The sequence below is a fragment of the Megalobrama amblycephala genome, linkage group LG11 (assembly GCF_018812025.1).
Source record: "Megalobrama amblycephala isolate DHTTF-2021 linkage group LG11, ASM1881202v1, whole genome shotgun sequence".
Lineage (NCBI taxonomy): Eukaryota > Metazoa > Chordata > Actinopteri > Cypriniformes > Xenocyprididae > Megalobrama > Megalobrama amblycephala.
The window spans coordinates 34,137,169-34,157,082 of record NC_063054.1 but is presented as its reverse complement, the minus strand read 5'-3'; the positions used below and the strand labels follow the sequence as shown (position 1 = coordinate 34,157,082).

The 19,914-nt window shown below is 36.8% G+C and overlaps 1 protein-coding gene across 2 annotated transcripts in view; it reads right to left on the bottom strand.

Moving 5' to 3' along the window:
- Nucleotides 1-19,914, bottom strand: part of atad2b (ATPase family AAA domain containing 2B) — a 94,567-nt gene that overhangs the window by 64,637 nt on the left and 10,016 nt on the right. For both annotated transcript variants that reach the window (XM_048207639.1, XM_048207640.1), the window contains exons 13-22: nt 19,583-19,671; nt 19,156-19,315; nt 17,516-17,606; nt 16,359-16,670; nt 15,393-15,537; nt 14,425-14,611; nt 13,336-13,521; nt 5,453-5,588; nt 1,564-1,757; nt 1,010-1,169 (exon numbers count right to left, since the gene is read on the bottom strand). In XM_048207639.1, the coding sequence (XP_048063596.1) occupies nt 1,010-1,169; nt 1,564-1,757; nt 5,453-5,588; nt 13,336-13,521; nt 14,425-14,611; nt 15,393-15,537; nt 16,359-16,670; nt 17,516-17,606; nt 19,156-19,315; nt 19,583-19,671 (1,660 nt within the window). The remainder of the gene's footprint in view (nt 1-1,009; nt 1,170-1,563; nt 1,758-5,452; nt 5,589-13,335; nt 13,522-14,424; nt 14,612-15,392; nt 15,538-16,358; nt 16,671-17,515; nt 17,607-19,155; nt 19,316-19,582; nt 19,672-19,914) is intronic.

Sequence of the window (19,914 nt, the reverse complement as noted above, 5' to 3'; positions counted from 1 at the left end):
CTGCTCATTATAGTGCCATTTTTCCTCTGTGGAGAGATCAGCGACAATGATTTCCTGTGCCTTTTGAATGAAGAAAGGTCAATGGGTTAATATCTAGCTGCATTTATTGTCCTCAAATTCTCATATCTTTCGGTGAAGAACCAAGTCTGTCTGATTAATCATTGATTTAATGTCCTCTACGCTTCAAGTACGGCAGTCGCTGCTGCTTTTTTTTTTGTATCACTGTTTTCGGAGTTCTAAATGGGCTTTATGACTAACGCCACATGAACAAACAGGAAATCAGGGCTCACTGCATGTCAGAGAAAGTTTTAACAGCAGTATGAACTGATGGCAACATTTAGCTAGTTTTTTTGGTGTTTTTTTTTTTGGGGGGGGGGGGGGGGGTGTTTAATATCCGAATGTTAGTGAGAAGAAAAATTTAAAAAAAAACTTTTAATATCAATCAGTTTGGATCATCTTTGGTAGCTTCTCTGAAGGTATATGGAGTAAAACAGCTCTATATTTAACAAAGCACATACAAAAGACCTGAAACGGAAGTGATGCAACCTATTTTACAGAATACGGAAGTTTGCTATGCATAACCCGTATTAAATAAGTACTAGAGATGTGCATGAGTAATCGACTAGTTCTGCACCAACTAGTCAACTAGAAAAAAACACTATTTGAATGTCAAAAATGTATTTTCCTCAATGCATGTATAATTCATTATAAATTTTATGCATGAATCATATTTGTATACTTGCCATTAGAATTCACTACATTTTGTTTATTTATTCAGGTAATCGACTACAAAACTCTCAAAATGTCTCAAAAAAAGTTACTTTAAGATACAAGGTAAGATAACATGACATAACCAAAATATTCTGATCAACTCTGCACCAACTTTTCTTAAAAATGAATGACTTCCTGGTGTACTGTTGCTGCATATTGCTGGCAGTGTGAATGCCCAATAAGACTTTGTTATAAGATGTTCTAATATTTATCCAGCTGCTTTATATTACATATTTACCTCCTGGGTCTTTGTCTGGATTGTACTCTAACGCGTTGCTGCAAATGAGGTCAATGTCCACTAGAAAATCCCTGGCAACTGTGTACTTGTGAGTGTCGATCTTCATCATGATGGTGGACAGGTCCATAGGCTGTGTGATAACCTCGAGGTAGTCTGACACCTAAAAACAGAGAAAAATTACACAAACACATTTGAACTGGAGATACATATGACCCAGACACATTCTTGACAGGCTTTTTGAGCTTCACACTATAACAAACCCACAAAGCTTAAGGAGATCAGGTCGAAAATGTGTTGCACTCTGTATTCATAGACACACCTTCCTCCTTGTTTGCTTCTTATATTGATGAACTTTTTAATTGCCTTCTCAAATTTACTGATTCAGGTAACGATCCTGCCCGCAGCTGTCGTATAATGACAATCATTTGATTTGTTTGGTCAGGGGGTTGCTAATAAACCATAGGTGCTGCTAATTAGACGGTAATATTGAACAAATAGAGTACAGAGCCTACAGGCATTAATCATACAGCTGCTGACGTGCAGTAACAGCCCACCTCCTCAATGTCCACGGGCTTGCTGAAGATCTGGAAGCGCTTGTCAGTGGCGAGCCGCTTTGTGACGTCCCTGAGAAAGAGGCGGAGCTCGCGCAAGGTGTTCTCCTCCTGCTCCTCCAGTCGCCGCTGCTCCTCCGGTGAGAGCTGTCGAGGGCCGGGGTCTTCAGCGAGGGTCAACACCTCCAGAGCGCACACTGGGAACACAAATACAGACACAATCCCTCGATACAGCGTAACAGATGGAAATCATGAGAAATCTGATGGTTCTGATTTGTATGAATGATTCTTTAATAATTTTTTTGTACTTCTAAAGGAGCAAGTAAAGAAGCACTATGTCTGATTCATGATCTTTATATTGCCTTGTAACAATATTCATTACATATCTAAATATCTATGAATTTTCTCTAGAGTGTTTTTCCCCTTCATCAAGGCATGTTTAAATAATTTTCATGTGTGCAATACAAATGTAACATAACAAATATAAACAGCAATATTTATTTACATATATTGAATTTTAAAATATTTAAATTCATAAACACCAATAACAGACTTCTGTGAACATTTCTGAATAATAACGCAATGATATTGCTTACCAAAGCAGCATTTATTTGATTAAAGACACAGTAAAAACTACAGAAGCTTGTTTCTGCCACAGAATAAAATAAAAGGTCACCTATTATGCTAAATCCACTTTTACAAGGTGTTTGGATATAAATGTGTGTTGGCAGTGTGTGTACACAACCACCCAACAATGATAAAAATCCATCCACTACTTTTTTTTTTTTTTTAAACTTTTTAAATCCCCATTAAACCAAAGCAGTCTCATTAGACAAGTCGTTTTAAATCTCTAGGTAATGTGACGTCACATTACTCATGCCCCGCCCACGCCCACTGACTATTGGTACTGTATTACCATAGTTTCTGCCCTCAGCGAGCTGTACGCTGTCCGCCATTTTCTCCGTGGTAGAGCAGCTGTAGTGACAATGTCTGGTAAGTAATTGAGATGTTTTGTTGTTGGATCTAAGAGTGAACATAACAGTCTTCATTTACTGACATCTGAGCGAACGCAGTGGATTTGTTTTATTTTTGAAGTGAATGCACCACAGATCTAATATACACATACAAATGATGTAACGTTGCCTGCTATTTACGTTCACAGACAGAACTGACTGTTTTTATGTGAACTGTTTTTTTGACAGAACCTTTTGTGTATTTGTCAGTTTAAACAAAACAAAAAATGTGAAAGAGAAGTTACTCACGAGACTTGACGTCTGACAGCCAGCTGTCTGTGTGTGTGTGCTTCAGATAAGTGCAGTCAGAAAACGATCCTTTAGGTTTAAACTGATATAGCTTTAAAACGCGTGGAAATAATAAACTTTAATGATGAAAGAAACTGTGCTATCCGAGTGTTCGCGATATAGATGATAATCAAAACCAAGCAGATGCCTTGTTAATATTTGGCAGAGAATCCGATTGAAGCAGGAACTGTGACCGTAGAGAGGGGGCGGGGCACAGCAGCTCATTTGCATTTAAAGGCACAGAACAGCCTGTTCTTGACTGTAGTCAGAAATGGGTATTTACAACATGGATTTATAAATAATCTGTGATGTATTTTAAGCTGTAAGTTCACAGACACATTCTGGGGACACCTGAGACTTAAATTACATCTTGTAAAATGGGCATAATATGTGGCCTTTAAAAGATAATTGCGACTTTTTATCTCACAATTCTGACTTCTTTTCTCAGAATTGCAAGATGTACAAATGCACGTTATAAAGTCAGAATTGCAAGATATACACTTGCAAATGCGAGTTATAAAGTCAGAATTGTGGGATATAAACTCGCAGTTGCGAGAAATAAAGTCAGAATTGCGATATATGAACTTACAATTCTAACTTTTTTCTCGCAATCTCGCAATTATGACTTTATAACAGGCAATTGCGACTATATCAGGCAACTGATCATAACTCACAATTGCGAGTTTATATCATGCAATTCTGAGAAAAAGAAAAAACAGAATCGTGAGAAAAAAGTCACAATTACATTTTTTTGTTTTTTTATTCAGTGGTGGAAACAAACTTCCATAAAGAAAACAGTAATACTGTGAAATACTATTTAAAATATGTTTTCTGTTTTAATATATTTTAAAAAGTAATTTGATCCTGTGATGGTAAAGCTGATTTTTCAGGTATTACTTCACTGGTCACATGATCCTTTAGAAATCATTTTAATATGCTGATTGTGATGCTCAAGAAACATTTATTTTTATTATAAACATTGAAAACAGTATGGAAATCATGATACTTTTTCAGGATTTTGAAAATAATGGCATTTATTTAAAATAGAAATATTTTGTAACATTACAAATGTCTTTTCTGTTATTCCTGATCAATTGCATACATTCTTGCTGAATAAAAGGAATAATTTCACTGACCCAAATTTTTAAACTGTAGTGTATTATATTTTATAATATTGTGAATGCAATATACCACTCCACCCTAAAGAATGGTGCAAGAAACATTATCAGAATACCCTTTATCTTAGCAATGGCATTACGAAAATCATGTTATTCCAAGTATTTTCTTCAGAATTGGAATCTGGGTTCAACACCAGATGAAATGCTTAGCAAATGGCTTGAAACAACTCAAAGAGTCAGATGACACTGAAACTGTGCCAGAGCAGCTAGAGGAATTATAAACACCCTGCATTATATAGATGAAGTTGAGAAACGCTTTACACCACAACGTGGGCCACAAAGTGTATTATTGATTTCTGAAGAGCTCCAACAAACAATCTGACAGCTGCAGTAATTCAGGGCTGCGTCTATACAACAAACCAAAAACAGACTTCCAGAAATGACCAAACACACCAAGCAAAGAGTGCTAATGTGGTACTGCCTTGTAAAATATTGCTGACAGAAGAACAATCTTCTCGCCAAACAGGCCGAGGACCTTGTGCTAATCCAAAGATCTGGGCAGAGTGCCTGGTGATCATTGAGCCACCAGCCTCAGCAATTTGCTTTGTGGCAGCAGCTAGCAAGCAGGCATGCTAACTGTGAGTGTAATTATAGCTAATGGTTATGGTCCGGTGTTTAGTAGAGCGCCTTTCTCCCACCACAGATGCTATACTGCCAAAGGAATTAGGGTTTGTGTTTTATTCAGAGACGGCTGTGGTCGACCCACAGGAGGACCCCTGCTCTGCATCAATGGGTCATGATGCTTGCATTTCAACTTGAAAGCCATTCCCTGCCATAATGGCTCCAACTGTGAGGGAGCCGATGAGCATGGCAATCGACCACATGGAGAAGATATTCAGAAGAGAATATATTCAGACAGCAACAGCAATAGCAATTCTGGAGGAGCAGCAGCAGCGGTGGAAGTAATTGCAATAAGAAAAAAGTGGCTTTTTCGATCTAATGGACTAAATAAGCTTGTGCAATTTATATATGAACGTGAAAGGAGAAGACAGAAAAACATACGACATCAACCACACTACGAAAGCAATCTGGTAGAACGTGTTTTCGATTATCTCTGGAAGTGGTTGAAAGTAGACAAGCGCAAAACGTTTTAGACCCTATTTACACCTGTATTTTGTGTCATCCACTTGTGAACGGAATGACGAAAACGCATCTTAATACCAGGTGTAAACAAGGCCTAAGGTAGTCCTTAGCAGAAGGCATTTTGAAACAAAACTTAAATATCAGCACCATGCCAAGAGGGTATCTGACCATGTTTACTCTGAAACTGAGATTTCCACACAATGCCATAAGCATTGTTCATGGTGCTTGGTTGAGATAATTGCTGCTTGCTGAATGTTGGTAAAACAGTCTTTAAAAAGGTAAAAGTGTAGATAAATCTATAATTCTGAATTAACCATGGTAAACACTTACCTGTTTTTCTCCTGCGGGGTGGTGCCTTGGCTGCCTGCACCAGAATGAGGTCTGAAAAAAATTTCCTACGTGCTTCTTCTCCCGGCATGCTTAAACAAACCACCTCCCCATATGAATGGCTGAAGATGCATTTTAGCTGTAAAAAAAAAAAAATTAAAACAACAATTACCCACAAGCTATTTTCAAATATTGAGGTCAATGACATGCCAATTTAATGTCCAAATACATTGTTATTCAAATCATTTATACATGTATAGAAAAGTATCTTTTATACACCTTTTCTATGATAAAAAAAATATATATAATATATAATTATAATATATACATTAATATCATTATATATATTTTATATATATATATATTTTATATATATATATATATATATATATATATATATATATATATATATATATATATATATATATATATATATATATATATATATATACATGTGTGTGTGTGTGTGTGTGTGTGTGTGTGTTTGTATATATAAATAAGTGAAACCAATATTTCGCTTTCAGCCATGAGTTAAGCATCAAACCAGTGGCTCATGAATTCAACATGTATACAAACAGTGCAAACATCTGCCGTGAAAATCATGGAAGGCATCATATGGGGAATGCACCCATACTGCTCTTCAAATGCTGCCAACCAGCAGTGATCAGATCTCTGGGACTCCAAAAGCATCCCACATTTCTTCAAAAAGTGAGTCAGACTACATACAAACTCATTTAAAACTTGTGTTGAATCCTGTCGTTTTGGTTTTCCCACAGCATTCTTTGTTCTGTTGCATAGGATTGTGTTGTTTTTCTTCCCTGTTTTCCCCCCGAAAGAATAGTGCATGACGGGCTCTAACTCTCGAAAATATTTCTCCTGGCGTGAAGCATTGTTCTGCTCAGCTTGAAGCTCGAAAAGAAAGTTTGTTGGTAAACATACAGTATTTATAGGGTGAAATCCAAAGCAGGAAGAAAATCAAACCGACGTGATGTGTGAACATGTCTGTGATGAGTGAGGTGGACACCCACCGAAAAAAAAAATGTATGCATAATTTAGGGCCAGTTAACAATTAGATTAGGGTTACAACTTGATTCTTAAACAGACAATCATCATCTCTAATTTTACGGGTAGTTAGGGATCAGCATAAGACAGAATGTACCTCCAGGACCAACAAAATATGGTGATCCAGTAACAAGTTCTTCTTGACAAAATCATGGCCACTGTCAGTTGGCCAATTAGAAGAGCAGGATAACAAAAGGCTTTAATGAAGAGTGATTTGACAAAACATAATGAAAGGATGGAGAAGAAATTTGATGTACGCATCCTTCCCGACAGCCAAAGACTCTGGCATGAAGAGAAAACCTGAAAATAATGATCAGTGTCTGATGCACATGGTCACAGGTGTCACTGAAGAGTGTTTTAATGAGCAGTTTCATATTGCTATATTCAACTCTAATTTCACTTGGTAAAGTGTGCTGTGCCAGTCCAATTAGTGCAGTCTGGGAGCTTTTCTACTGAATCAGCAGTTAAAACTTCACTGTAAGTTTCTCCAAAGGCTGCAGCAATCAGGGCAAATGAATCAAGGTAAAGGCTAAAGACGTCTAAATACCTGAAAGCTCTCATATCCAAGTGCAAACTGGGCCATTTTAAAAACTCCCCAGGGCTCCCCGAACATTACAACAGGGCGGCAGCACTAGGAGAGAATTTCTCCATAATGAGGATCTGCGGAGCACTTTAAGTTCAATTTCCAATCATGAGCGGGTGTTGAAGATCCAAACAATCCCTCATCAACTGCATTATTCTCTTCTTGGCAGATTTGTTTGCACTCAGGTTGCTTTCAGGCTTCTTTGCTCCAAACTCTTGAGGCTAGATAAAGGGAAGCAGAGCAAGAAACCAACAAAAGAGCCAGGTAGTGATTTTATGATTTGTCTCAGAGCTGATGGAAGCCTTGGAGACTAATGCAGATTCTGAGAGGCAGAGAGCCGAGAGACTAAATAGGCCTTTCAACTCGCAAGAGAACAAGACATCCTGAGGAAATGTGGAAATCAAAAACACATTTCTTGTCTCTTCCTGTCTTTCTCCTATTGAAACATGTTTCATGTTTACTTCACATGAACAATAAGTACGCAAGAAACTTTATAGACTGAAAGAATAAAGCTGGGATTTGAAAAATGGTGTGATATCTGAACGTAAAGTCAATATGAAAGGACATGTTCAATGTAATTTACTTTCATAATGTGATATTTTCAGGATGTTCAATGACAAGGAGAAGAAAAAGAGGTAAAATTAAGTCTCACCATACAAGTACATTTATGGGTGTTTCAAACTATTTGCTGTCAATTTTGGAGGATCTCCTAAAAAACACTCCACTGATTGAAACTTAAAGGGAAAGTTCACCCAAAAATGGAAATGCTGTCAGTATTTACTCACCCTCAAGTCGTCCCAAAACCTGTGTGACTTACTTTCTTCTGTGGAACACAAAAGACGACATTTTGAAAATGTTTTTTTGTCTATACAATGAAAGTCAATGTTCTCCAAAATATCGTCTTTTGTGTGGTAAAAAGAAATTAAGTCATACAGGTCTGAAACAACATTTTTGGGTAGACTTTTCCTTCAAGAGTCACAATATTCACACCTTGGGAAAATCAGCATACAAACTGTTACTTATACACTTCAAAAATCCTATTATTAAAAACAAATGTTTTTTCCAGTTATATTTTTACTTTGCAACTGAAACTGAAAAAAATCTGCCAGTGCAGATAGACAAAATACATTCACATTCACAATCTCTAAAAACAAGCCTTAACTCCTTTCATTGCCACTTCTCAAGTAAATTGACCTTGTTTCAAGGATTTTTAGATATTTTAAATGGAAAATTAGACAAAAATATTTGTGAAATAAGTTTTTCTGTAATGGAAAACAAGTTAAAAAAGACAAAAAAAACTCAATGTCAATGTTATTAGAAGCTTAATACTGTATATACTACCGTCCTTTTCATACTGAATGCATTGTAGAGATTGTAAATTAGTGTAATAACTACATAGACAGACCCTGAAAGTGTTACAGTGAACTAATAAGTGTACACTGAGGTGTAACCAAACACTGCTGGAGCTGACTACTGGCATCCCTCCTAGACGCGCTGACATGAGCCAAAACTCTTCCCGCAGCCGAGCAAAGGGGCACGTACCTCCTTCCTGTGATCCATGCCACCTACCCCCACTGCAGATGCTGTTTACAGATGGAACTGGCATCTGTCTCTACGTCATTCTCTTTAAGAAATGTGAGGGAATGGACGAGTTGAGAGATTTGTAGTGGTTATTTTGTTGCAGTTTCTTTTAATTTATCTGAGGCCTCACCCCTGATGTGCAGCGCCGCAGAGAGGACAGCTGTCTCGCCGAACGTGCCAGAAGCCGAGGGCCAGTGCAAACTGTTCTCGAACTTCTACTTTGCATATTTGGGCTGCACTTAATGCAGATAAGCTCAGGGCTAATGGACCTTTTTAAATCTTGAACCAAAGTAGGTTCAATATATTCCCACTTAAGGCCTACTTGAGGTGTACAGAAACAACGTGTCAATTTAGAACAATTAACACAATATAATTAGTGCTGTCAAATCGATTAATCAAGATTAATTGCATCCAACATAAAAGTTTCTGTTTACATAATATGTGTGTATGTGTGTGTGTGTGTGTGTCTATGTGTATATATATATATATATATATATATATATATATATACACACATACTGTGTATATATAATATATATACACACACACACACACACACACACATATTTGACAGCACTAAATATAATACAAACCACTTATTGAGATCAAATCACAATCCTTTGGTTCGTCAAACTGACTGATTTAGCGTTATCGGGTTCAATCTAGACTGATCCTTTTTGATACAGTGATCACAGGTAACCATGGATATTTCTAGTGCTGCCCCCTAATAGTCAACTAGCCACAGGGGGAAAAAAAATCCACAGGAAGTGGCAAAATCATGCAGTCTGTGATGGACAGATCATTAACAGCTGGTCTATGTGGTAACAGTACGTCGGGCAGGACATCCAAATGCTTGCCTATCACTGATCGACCTCAAATATGGCTTATCATCTGAAACATGTAAGTAGTAGAAACTTTACATGGCTGCTCGCTTTAACGTTAACCTAGAAAAATGTGGGCTATCATCATTTTTGGTCATCCGGGTAAGAGTAATACATCTTTCGAATCTGTAAAGAGTCTACATTTATTTGTGTGCACTCACAATAACAAAACAGTGTGCTTTTGTATAATAATGAAAGCAAATGGTGCGGTTTCTGCCGTCTCTCTGTGTACTTGACTGTGTCAAAAAAAAAAAAAAAAACGAAACACCATGGAAACATGCCTGACAAACATGAAAAATAGATCTATAGACAGTGAAATGTCTACTTTTAAATGAACCAATTCAAATGGAAAACAAATATTCTCATATATAAAGTGCATTTCCATCTTATTCTAGAGCATGACTACCGGGTACTTCATATAACTAACCACTGACATCAGTGAAGGCCAAACATTTCCTGTTCCTTTACAGGGCTCCTTTCTAAATTTCACACACAAGCTTTCCATCTCCAAATCTCAGAGGCCCTAGATTCAAGTGTTCATGAGTGGGAGAGGCCGGGATGGTTTATTCTAAAGGAGAATCTGACCGTAGAGCTCTTGTGGTGTTACTGTGAAGCCCCAGTATTGATCGCGGCTTTAGCACAGGACCCCCTGCCCGGATCAAGAGACGACTCTCACACCAAGGTAAGGGTGGTATGATTCAGAGCGAGGATGGTACGATTCCACTGAAAGGGCCTTGGGATACGTTTCAAAGCGGGAACAAGCTTTGTGGATTCAAACAGTCAATTCTCAGAATTTGCCCACTTCACCATTCAAAGCTACTTCAGATCTTCTGTGGTTGTCAAAACTTGGGGTTGAATTCAACATAAAACAACATTCGTAACCCATTTTACTTCCATACAATGACATATTTGATTGAAATAGATGTACAAGGACGGGACTTGATTGTATCCATCAGGAATGGAATGAATCATGAAAAGTGGGTGTTCTATACCACAACTGAGCCAGAGCAAGATTGAGGAGGAATCCTGTCCTCCTGAGACGTCGCTGGATACACTTTAAGAATGCTTTTTGAACAGGATGTGCAAGAGAAGCCTGAATTGCTGTTGAGCTATTGGTTAACATTCAGCCAAAGAGGAAGGTTATTTCAAAGATCTAGAGGGGTGGTGTGTTGAAAATCAATTTTGTAATGTAGTTTATGTCTATGTGGTGTTTTTAATATGCTTTAAGAAAAGCCATGAGCAAATTCATTTGTAAACACCACTGCTGAGTATTTTCAACTTAAAACTGCAGTGGAAAAAAAAGACAGTCTCAAACCCACAGTTTGAAATCTCTGGTGTTTCTGACGTCACAAACTACCTTGTAACCAATCACGTCATGTCAGCGGGCTTTAGCATATTAGCAGCGAACTAGCAATGGAGTCTCGAGAGAAGCCAGGTTATCCCAGTATTTTTCTGTTGATATGAAAAATCGTGTAGATTTAGCAATATGGCAGGTGTATGATGTATATTACGATGTTATGATGAACTATATGCCTTTCACCACTGACGTTCTGAGTTGTTTAAAGCATTTGTAAGGATACTGATTGTTAGAAGGCAGCTGTCTCTGACATGGCAGAATGGGAACATGGTTTGTGTAACATTAGCAACACATTATTAGCTGTTTGATAACACAGTCAAGCAAAAGGGTAATCATATTAATTATCGCTATGTGTCCGATGTCGTAAAAAGCGATACCATTGTGCTGCGTTTACTTCAGTAAGTTGAGCGTTTACTCGTGCAAGTGAGTGGAGGTGGGGCTAATTAGCATATTCATTGATCTGCGTATACTAAATGAGGTGAAGGTGTAAAGTTACATTCAAGCTATTTTAAGGCATGAAGAAATTTTTTTCACAAGAAAAAATGTTTGTCATTTTGGTGATCAAAGATGAGTTTTAAGGGATAAAATTATTGACTACAGGAGGACTTTAAATATCATATCAAATGTAATTTAAATATCATATTTAGCAGATAATTATGACCCAATAATTACTATTTTTATCTTTTTGTTCATCATTTTTGTTAAATGAGATATCTTGAGATGAGTCTCTGTAGTCGTCCAATTTTACTCACATTTGCTGATGTAACATTTATTATAAACTTGACAGGTGATTTTTATAAAATGTAGTTTAATCACCATCTTCTCACTTGTTTAAAAGATTAAGGCAGTTATCAAAGTTTCATATAATGTTTAATTTTCCAATAAAAGATTTTTACATTTTTATAAAATACATTTTTACACAATTTGTAACATTAAATTTCCCTTTTCAGCAAAATCAACCTACGAATGACTATATTTATCTCTGCACATTACTTGATTCTTTGATTCACTTTTTGTCCTTTAAAGTCACCTCTAGATTCTTGATTGTAATATTTTAAACATGTTTTTTCTGTAGAGCTGTTTTGAAACAATATGTATTGTAAAAAGCACTATACAAATAACCGTGAATAGAATTATCTGCACTGACTGCAAATTCTAAATCAAAACATTGTCATATATGTAGAATTTAAAAGCAAAGACACCACAGGGGTCTTCAAAGTGTCCTTCAACACTGAAAGTTGAGTCAAAAACTGAAACAAAAACAAGTGTGACAAAACCCAGCACCACAGAGAGGGTGAAATAAGCAACCCATCCTCGTCTGCTATCAATTAAACATGTGTCTTTCCTCAGAGGAACGAGCCTGGCTTTAATGAACACACCTAGCAGGGAGAGAGTGAGCGAGAGACGGGCCTGTCAATAACATTAATGCTTTTGTTCTAAACACTCTCGTGCCCTCCTGGTGGGCATCAGTCTCTTCAGCAGGGGCTATGATCAAGGTCTTCGCCACCAGCCAATCACCAGTCGCCCAGCAACGCATCCTGGGATGCATGGGGCGCACAGCATGAGCCGCTGGAGGCGCTTGATGCTGGATTGCGAGGTGAAACCGCAGTGCTGCCAGAGTGACTCCCCGTCAGCATAATTAAGGGAGAACGTTTTTTTTTTTTTTTTTTTTTGTATGTGTGAATTCAGACTGCATTACTTATCTCTGCCTTCCACTCTCTCGCTCCTTTTATTTTAAAGACTTCTCTCACATGCTCTTCCTGCCATGTCTTTGAGAATTGATTTTAATGCCCCTGGTGCGCTTAGAAAAGGACTCGAAAAGAATAGAAAGGAATGACGGGTACAGGTCAGACCTTGAAGAAAAAGGAGAACAGGCGGACAAAAAGTGGAAAAGAAACTGAGGGAAAAGAAAAAAGGGTGGCCTGTGGCATAGTGGATGGGCAGATGGCACACCAATGTAAATACACACACACATATATATATATATATATATATATATATATATATATATATATATATATATATATATATATATATATATATATATATATATATATAATGAAGACATATAATTTTTTTTTTTTTTTAAATACTAATAATATTTAATATACTACTAATAATAATGATTATATTGTTATATTGTTGTGTGTGTAATTTTATTTATAGTAATTTTACCAGATTTTACCCCTAACACAATGTGAGCGGCAAGCACTCAAGCATGGATTTTCATGCAGCTTCTCCAGTGGGTTTAAAAAAAAAAGAAAAAAAAAAAAAAAAAAAAAAAGGTACACCTCACCCTTACTAAAGTAATAGTACTCCTCTCCACAACAAGCCACACACTTTCATGTCTCCAGCATAACATGTTATGCAACGAAGTGTATTTAGGGGTGTGTTCAGGGGAAAAACAGGACAGATTGGTCACCTCGTCAGGGAGCTGCTGGTAGACGGTCTCTGCTGTGGCGAGGATGAGGAGCGGTGTGAATGAGGGCACATCCTGCAGCAGTGTGAGGAAGCTGCTCTTGACCGTCTCACTGATGGCTTCCCACCAGTCACCAATGTGAGGCATGTATATGATGCTGGGAACACACCGTCGAGCCTCACGAAACACCTACAAACACACAAACCCTAATTACTACTAATAATATTGCAGGGATCAACAATAAAAAATAAAATGTCATTTTTATTTCTTGTATATCCTGCCAACCTTTTCCATTTTTACTGCTCTTTTATTTTTAGTAATACATTTTCATATTTGCTAGAAATGCGATTATTTATTTAAGACTCAAGGTCCATATTTAAAAAAACAAAAAAAACAAGACAACATATACAGCCCACAGCATCTACCACACACATCCTCATCGTCTGACGTTCAGTGATGAAATGTCCAAGGTATTTTACTTTCGCACACACAGTGAGACTCTTATTAGACAACTTGAAAACTGGAAATGTTATACTTTTATTCTCCTTAGTTCTGCAAATCATAACCACACTCTTATCAGGATTATATAAGATATCATGTTCAAGACCATAATCAAAACACATAGTTAAAAGCTGTTGAAGACCAGCACTGCTGGGACTAAACACCACAAGATCATCTGCATACATAATATGATTCACTAGAATATTCCCAATCATACACCCAGTTTTACAAGAATTCAAACATTCAGATAGATCATCCATGTAATGATTAAACATAACTGGGGACAAAATCCCTCCTTGTCTCACGCCATTACTAACCCCAAAAGGGGCAGAGACTTTATTGCCCCATTTTGCTCGCATCATCTGGTGGGCATACGAATAAGCCAGGATTCTCACAATGTATTCTGGCACCCCTCTTTGTCTCATTTTAAGAAATAAAAGAAATTATATATTACATATTAAGAATAAGGTGGATGGGGTGCACTGACTACAATGATCACACATCTTAAGCACAACATTATTAATACTACAAGCCTACAGCCCCACATAGGATGTGTGAAATATTCAAAAGTGATTGTGTATCTCAGCTTACCTGAGCGCAGGACTCCTCTGGGGTTTTGGCACTGACGGAGTATAGCGTGAGAAGGTCGAGACGATGCACAGTGAACTTCTCCAGGTGGTGCAGCACAGCGGGGGCCAGGTGTGTGCTCTGCCCCGCGCCCTGGGGCCCCGTCAGCAGCAGCCGTGGCCGGTAAGAGGTGGGCTGCTGGTAGGCAGAACTGAAACAAACAAAAAAAGAAGGTCATCAATCATCCATTCATCTATATATCGAGATACAACCTTAGATTCTGAATTTAGGAAGAGTTGCTGACAAGCGGAATCAAGCTATGATGACTAACGAAAACTCCAATAAAGTAAGTATGATTTATAAGCAATAAAGAAAGTAATTGATTACGTTGGCAGCTCTTTAGGGACGACAAATTTTCATGCATTTGACATCTATACTGCATATTAATATATTGAGATGAACCTCTTGCCAACATCTCATTTAAGTGTGAGGAGCTGCAAATATTGATGATCATAAGCTAATGTCATAAAACACAATCACTGAACCATGAAGAACAAATCAATGCAAACACAATTGAAGTAGGTCTGTGGAGGAACACAAGCCATCTCAGTTCTGCAGCATTCCAACAGATGGCAGCAAAACACAGCGCTTGACTTTCTCAAATAAAGCTCTCAGGTTTAGGAACTTTTAAATGCAGCAAATTTTGTTTGTTGTTTATTTTCTATCGTCATATCAGCATTAAAGGCTATATTCATGGTAAAAAAATTAAATTAAATTAATAAAATAAAAATGTAATTAAACTTCTTACATTACAATAAAAACTATAGGATCCAATATTCTAAATCTAATAGATAACAGCTATATGCTAGTCGTTGTTTATAACAATATTATGCTTTTAACGTAACATCATAAATTAAGTCTTCGTAGTGTATTGAGTAATCAAAAGGTGCTGAGGATGACAACTGAGTTTTGTATGAATTCATGTGACTCACGTGGTAAAGTGGAGAAAGGGTTTATGGGTCGTGCAGGAAGCTGCTTTCTTCGGCGATCCTGACTGAGTTTCATAAATGGAAGGAGCACCAAGACATTCCTCATCCTCGCTGTACGAGTCCTCCACCAACAGATGATTGTCCATGTCTGAAATCACCAACAAGAAACTATATATACTTCCATTTCTATCACAGTGCTTTAGCGAGGCCAGTTTAACTAATACAGAAAACTGAAAACAGAATATTCAGCAGGAAATAGTGCTTTGATTTCATGCATTAATATTGAGGGAAGTTACTCAACATAAAATAAAATAAAATAAAATAAAATAATATAATAATTTATATTATCTTTTATGTAATTAAAACCCCTCAGTAATACATTTGTAAAAATGATTCAAATCTTAGGAGGCAAATTTATCCTTTCTGCATTTATTAAAAAAAATGAAGTAATGAGAGACAATAAAAATTGAAATCTATTTTCCCTCCCAAATCAAAAATGGAGTGGAAAAATTGTTAAAAGCCATTCTAGAGGAAAAAGATTTCATATAATATAATGTATATATTATAAAATTTCATATAATGTTCATATAACTTCTTAACCATCTCTAACATTTATCAATCATCTCCAACATTTCATATGAAGTTTCTCTTTAAACAAGCAGTCTAACAGTATAACTATAGCAGAGGAAAAACTCAAGACTAAAATGGTGGGATTGGTGTCACATGACTTATTACTACAAAGGGAGCAGTCATTAAAAATACTGGGAAAATTCTATTCCCAGCAGAAATATGAGGTGGTAATTATAGAGCTCCATACGTAAGGTACAAAAAATAGATTTGAATGGATGAGAAAAGAAGGTCAAAGAAGAAAAAAAAAAAAAAATTAAAGCATTTTTTGTTCCTGTGATGTACAACAGAAATAACTCAGAGAATAAAATAAAAACCATCAGCAGGAAATGAAGGGCGTACCGTGTGTGTGTTCCCTGTGCAGGAGCTCTGCGTGGGGGAAGACTCGCATCAGGCAGGCAAGCGTTTGAACCAGCGTGGGCTGCAGCAGGGGCTTCAATACGCAGGAAAGGGCCTGGCCGGGTGGGGCCGCGGCCCTCTGGCCTGCAGGTACTATGGAGCGCAGGGCACGACCAAAGTCTTGTGGCCCCAAAACGATGGAGCCCACATCCAGCTGATAACGCTGGCTGCTGGCGTAGATCTGAGGATAGCGCCGCCGCAGAGCCGCTAGCGCAGCCTCTGTGCAAAGTGCTTTGATGTCGGCTCCACAGTAACCTGAGACACAGGGAGACAGCAGTTTGACACACATCGGGGCAAGATTGTCACTATGTGGTAAAATTGGTAAATGGCTAACTTCAAATATTTACAAGCTAATAGCTGCATAATCACACGAAAAATAAATAGATATATCGATAAAATATAATTTTTTAGTTAATACGTTTTCATTTTAGCCTTGCCAACAGTAAAATTATTAATGCTGTGTTCCAAAATTTCCAAGTCAAAATTTGTCATTTTATATTTGGGAAAAGTGCAAAAATAAAAAATAAAATAAAATAAAGCTTTTCAATTACATTTTATTTTATCCCCCTCTCCCTTGGTAATAAAGTTGTAAAAATTACACAAATTATGAAAATATTTCCTTATTTTATTTTACACACAAACAATATCACAATCACATTTTTTGCTCAAATTTGGGAAAATTGCAAAAAATTTATTTAATTTTAGACTTTAAGTCAAAAAAACATGGCAATACTCAAGAAGATACTTAAAGACACTCTTTTTATTCACTTTTAAGCAAATAAAATGCATCAGTGAGTCAAAGTTCTTACATTAAATAATGATAAAACCTGATGAACAGGTGTGTAAAATATAGTAAATGTTCATAAAATGGCATTGCCATTTGTTTCATCTGCTTCAACAAAATGCTTTATGATCCAGAGATATCAAGGAGCTCACATCTGACTTTGAATGTAGATTAAACATCAAACATGTTCTGACTGGCTGTGTTTTTGTGGAAAGAAAGAAATGACTTGAGACGCAAAACACGTTCAATTTTGCACCTAGTTGAGATGAACTGTAGAGCTGAATCTAGAAAAGCATCACTTTTGCATTCATCTTACCGACACATTTCTCGGCTAGCTCATTTATGAAGGGTTTGGCTAGCTTGGGGCTCCAGTCCCTGGTGTGGATTTCTAGAATGTGCTTTCGGGCCTGTTGGTGAGCATAAACACAAACACAGACAGTTTACAGATAAAATAAAGCACTTCAGAATGCACAGTGAAACTGTTTTGGTCATAAACTCTTAATAAAGGGGCTGGAGAAAACATAAGGGCTAACGTTTGATTAGCCAGCACCCTGCTGTGAAGACAAACAATATACACATCCAGAGATTAGAGCAGCACAGAACTGACCTGATATTACAATTTTTGCTCAAAGCTCAAGCGTAGTTGACGCACAGTCATGAACTATGACAGAGTGTAACTATGTTACTATAAGTAGTAACGTGATGTTTTGTGTATTTTTTTTTTTTTATCATATATATATAGTGTGGTTTTGGACGATATCAGCATAAATCCTTATAAAATTTTTGGTCCAAATACATTAAAGTATCTTGACATTATCATTAATAATTTTCATTTTGATTACATAATAATGGAAATATATACATGTCAAAGTCAGACATGCCCCTTTGCCAGCTGTGATGCCTGGTTACTGGTTTAAACTTGGCCCAGGTTTGTAAAAGATTTTTGGGTCAGCACACCTTAATAGCTTCAACAATTGATTGCCAATTAAGTTTAGAATACAATGAACTAATTAGAACCCAGTTTAGGTCAGATAGCTGTTAATGGTGGATATTTTGAGGAATCGAAAATTTAAGTTTTTTCTATGTATAAACTGATTATATAATAAAATATGTTTCCGTAGTTTGTGTTGTCCCTTATCAGTGCAAAATTATGATAAATTAAAAAGGATTCATGCCAATATTGTCCAAAACCCCACTTTTCTAGGGCTTTTCCAAACTTTTGGAGGGCAGTGTATATATAAACAAAAATATAGATGTTTTTTTCCAACTGAATACATTTATTACAAATTATGTTTTAAATTGTAATAACTCTGATAAAAATAATATACCAAAAATGTATATATGAGGTCTGAGACCATTAGTGAAAATATATTTTGTATGTTTACAATTTAATGTACTTTTTTAAATACTGTTTTATACTAATTTGAATCTTTTCTGGTTTCATTGATGGATATTAGACTACACTGATTGTTCAAATGCTGGCTGCCACCCTATTTGAAATCCTCATTTTTGTGCAGATAAATACTGCTCTGACTGGTCAACAAAGGAAAAATATATGTTATAAATTTAAAAAGATATTTCCTTCAATGGCTTGAATGTAGTTAGCATTTATTTATTTATTTATAGATTGGAGAGCTAAATACTTAGTCAAAACAGTAGCTTGAGTGTAAAAATTACTTTAAACTAAGAGTAACTTGAAAATCTTCTGTTCAAACTGATCTCATCCAAATTAATTGGCTGTCAAGAGCTTGACTAACAGAATATGTGAGATTATCAGAAAAAAGGATGCATTTCAACAACCAGACTGGCTGCAAAAGTCTAGAAACTGAGCTGTCAGACTATTTTAGGATGAGTGTTTTGAATGAGGGACACCAAGGACTCTCTGGGACACAGAGTGTAAGTTGGCTGCAGGCGACGGACGCAATACTTGGCAAAGTAAAAAAAGGTTTTGTGCACCTTTTTATCTGGCAGGTTGAACAGAAACTCCCGGTCAAAGCGCCCGGGCCTCCTGAGTGCGGGGTCGATAGAGTCGAGTCTGTTTGTAGCACCGATGACCACTATCTCCCCCCGGCTGTCCAAACCATCCATCAACGCCAGTAACGTGGACACTATGGAGCTAAAAAAAAATTAAAACAGAAAACAAAACGAGTTGCTAACCTCTTTGCATGTAAAACCAAAAGGTGTTGATGTGTAAACGTGGGTAGTACACCAAACTCTTATTTCAAAAGAGCAAGAAATATCTTGTTTTTCACTATACATTCCTTGTAATACCAAAACCCTTTGTGTGGAAATCATACTGAACTATCTGATTTCTTCAGGAGCTTATCTAATCCTGATGATGAAACCTTCTGCAATACCCGCTACATTAATTCGAATGCATTACCTGTGAATTTGATCCTGTCTGCTGGAGCGAACAGGCGCGAGGCCATCAATCTCATCGAAAAAGATGATGGAGGGTCTCATGAGGTATGCCTGCAAAGGTGAACGGGAAAACATCACCTGGCTGGACAATCACACACCTAACACTTCAAAATAACTAGGGAAAAAACAGAGCCTGACACCCGTTTTATAAGGTGTATATGTTTCAAGACAACTTTTGATACACTATAAGAATGAACAAAGAGGAAAAAGAAGCTTTGGAGAAAAAAGTAAAATGTCAAGCACTGTTTAAAAGATCCTGTATTATGATTTTACAGTAGAAAAGTGACATTTTTT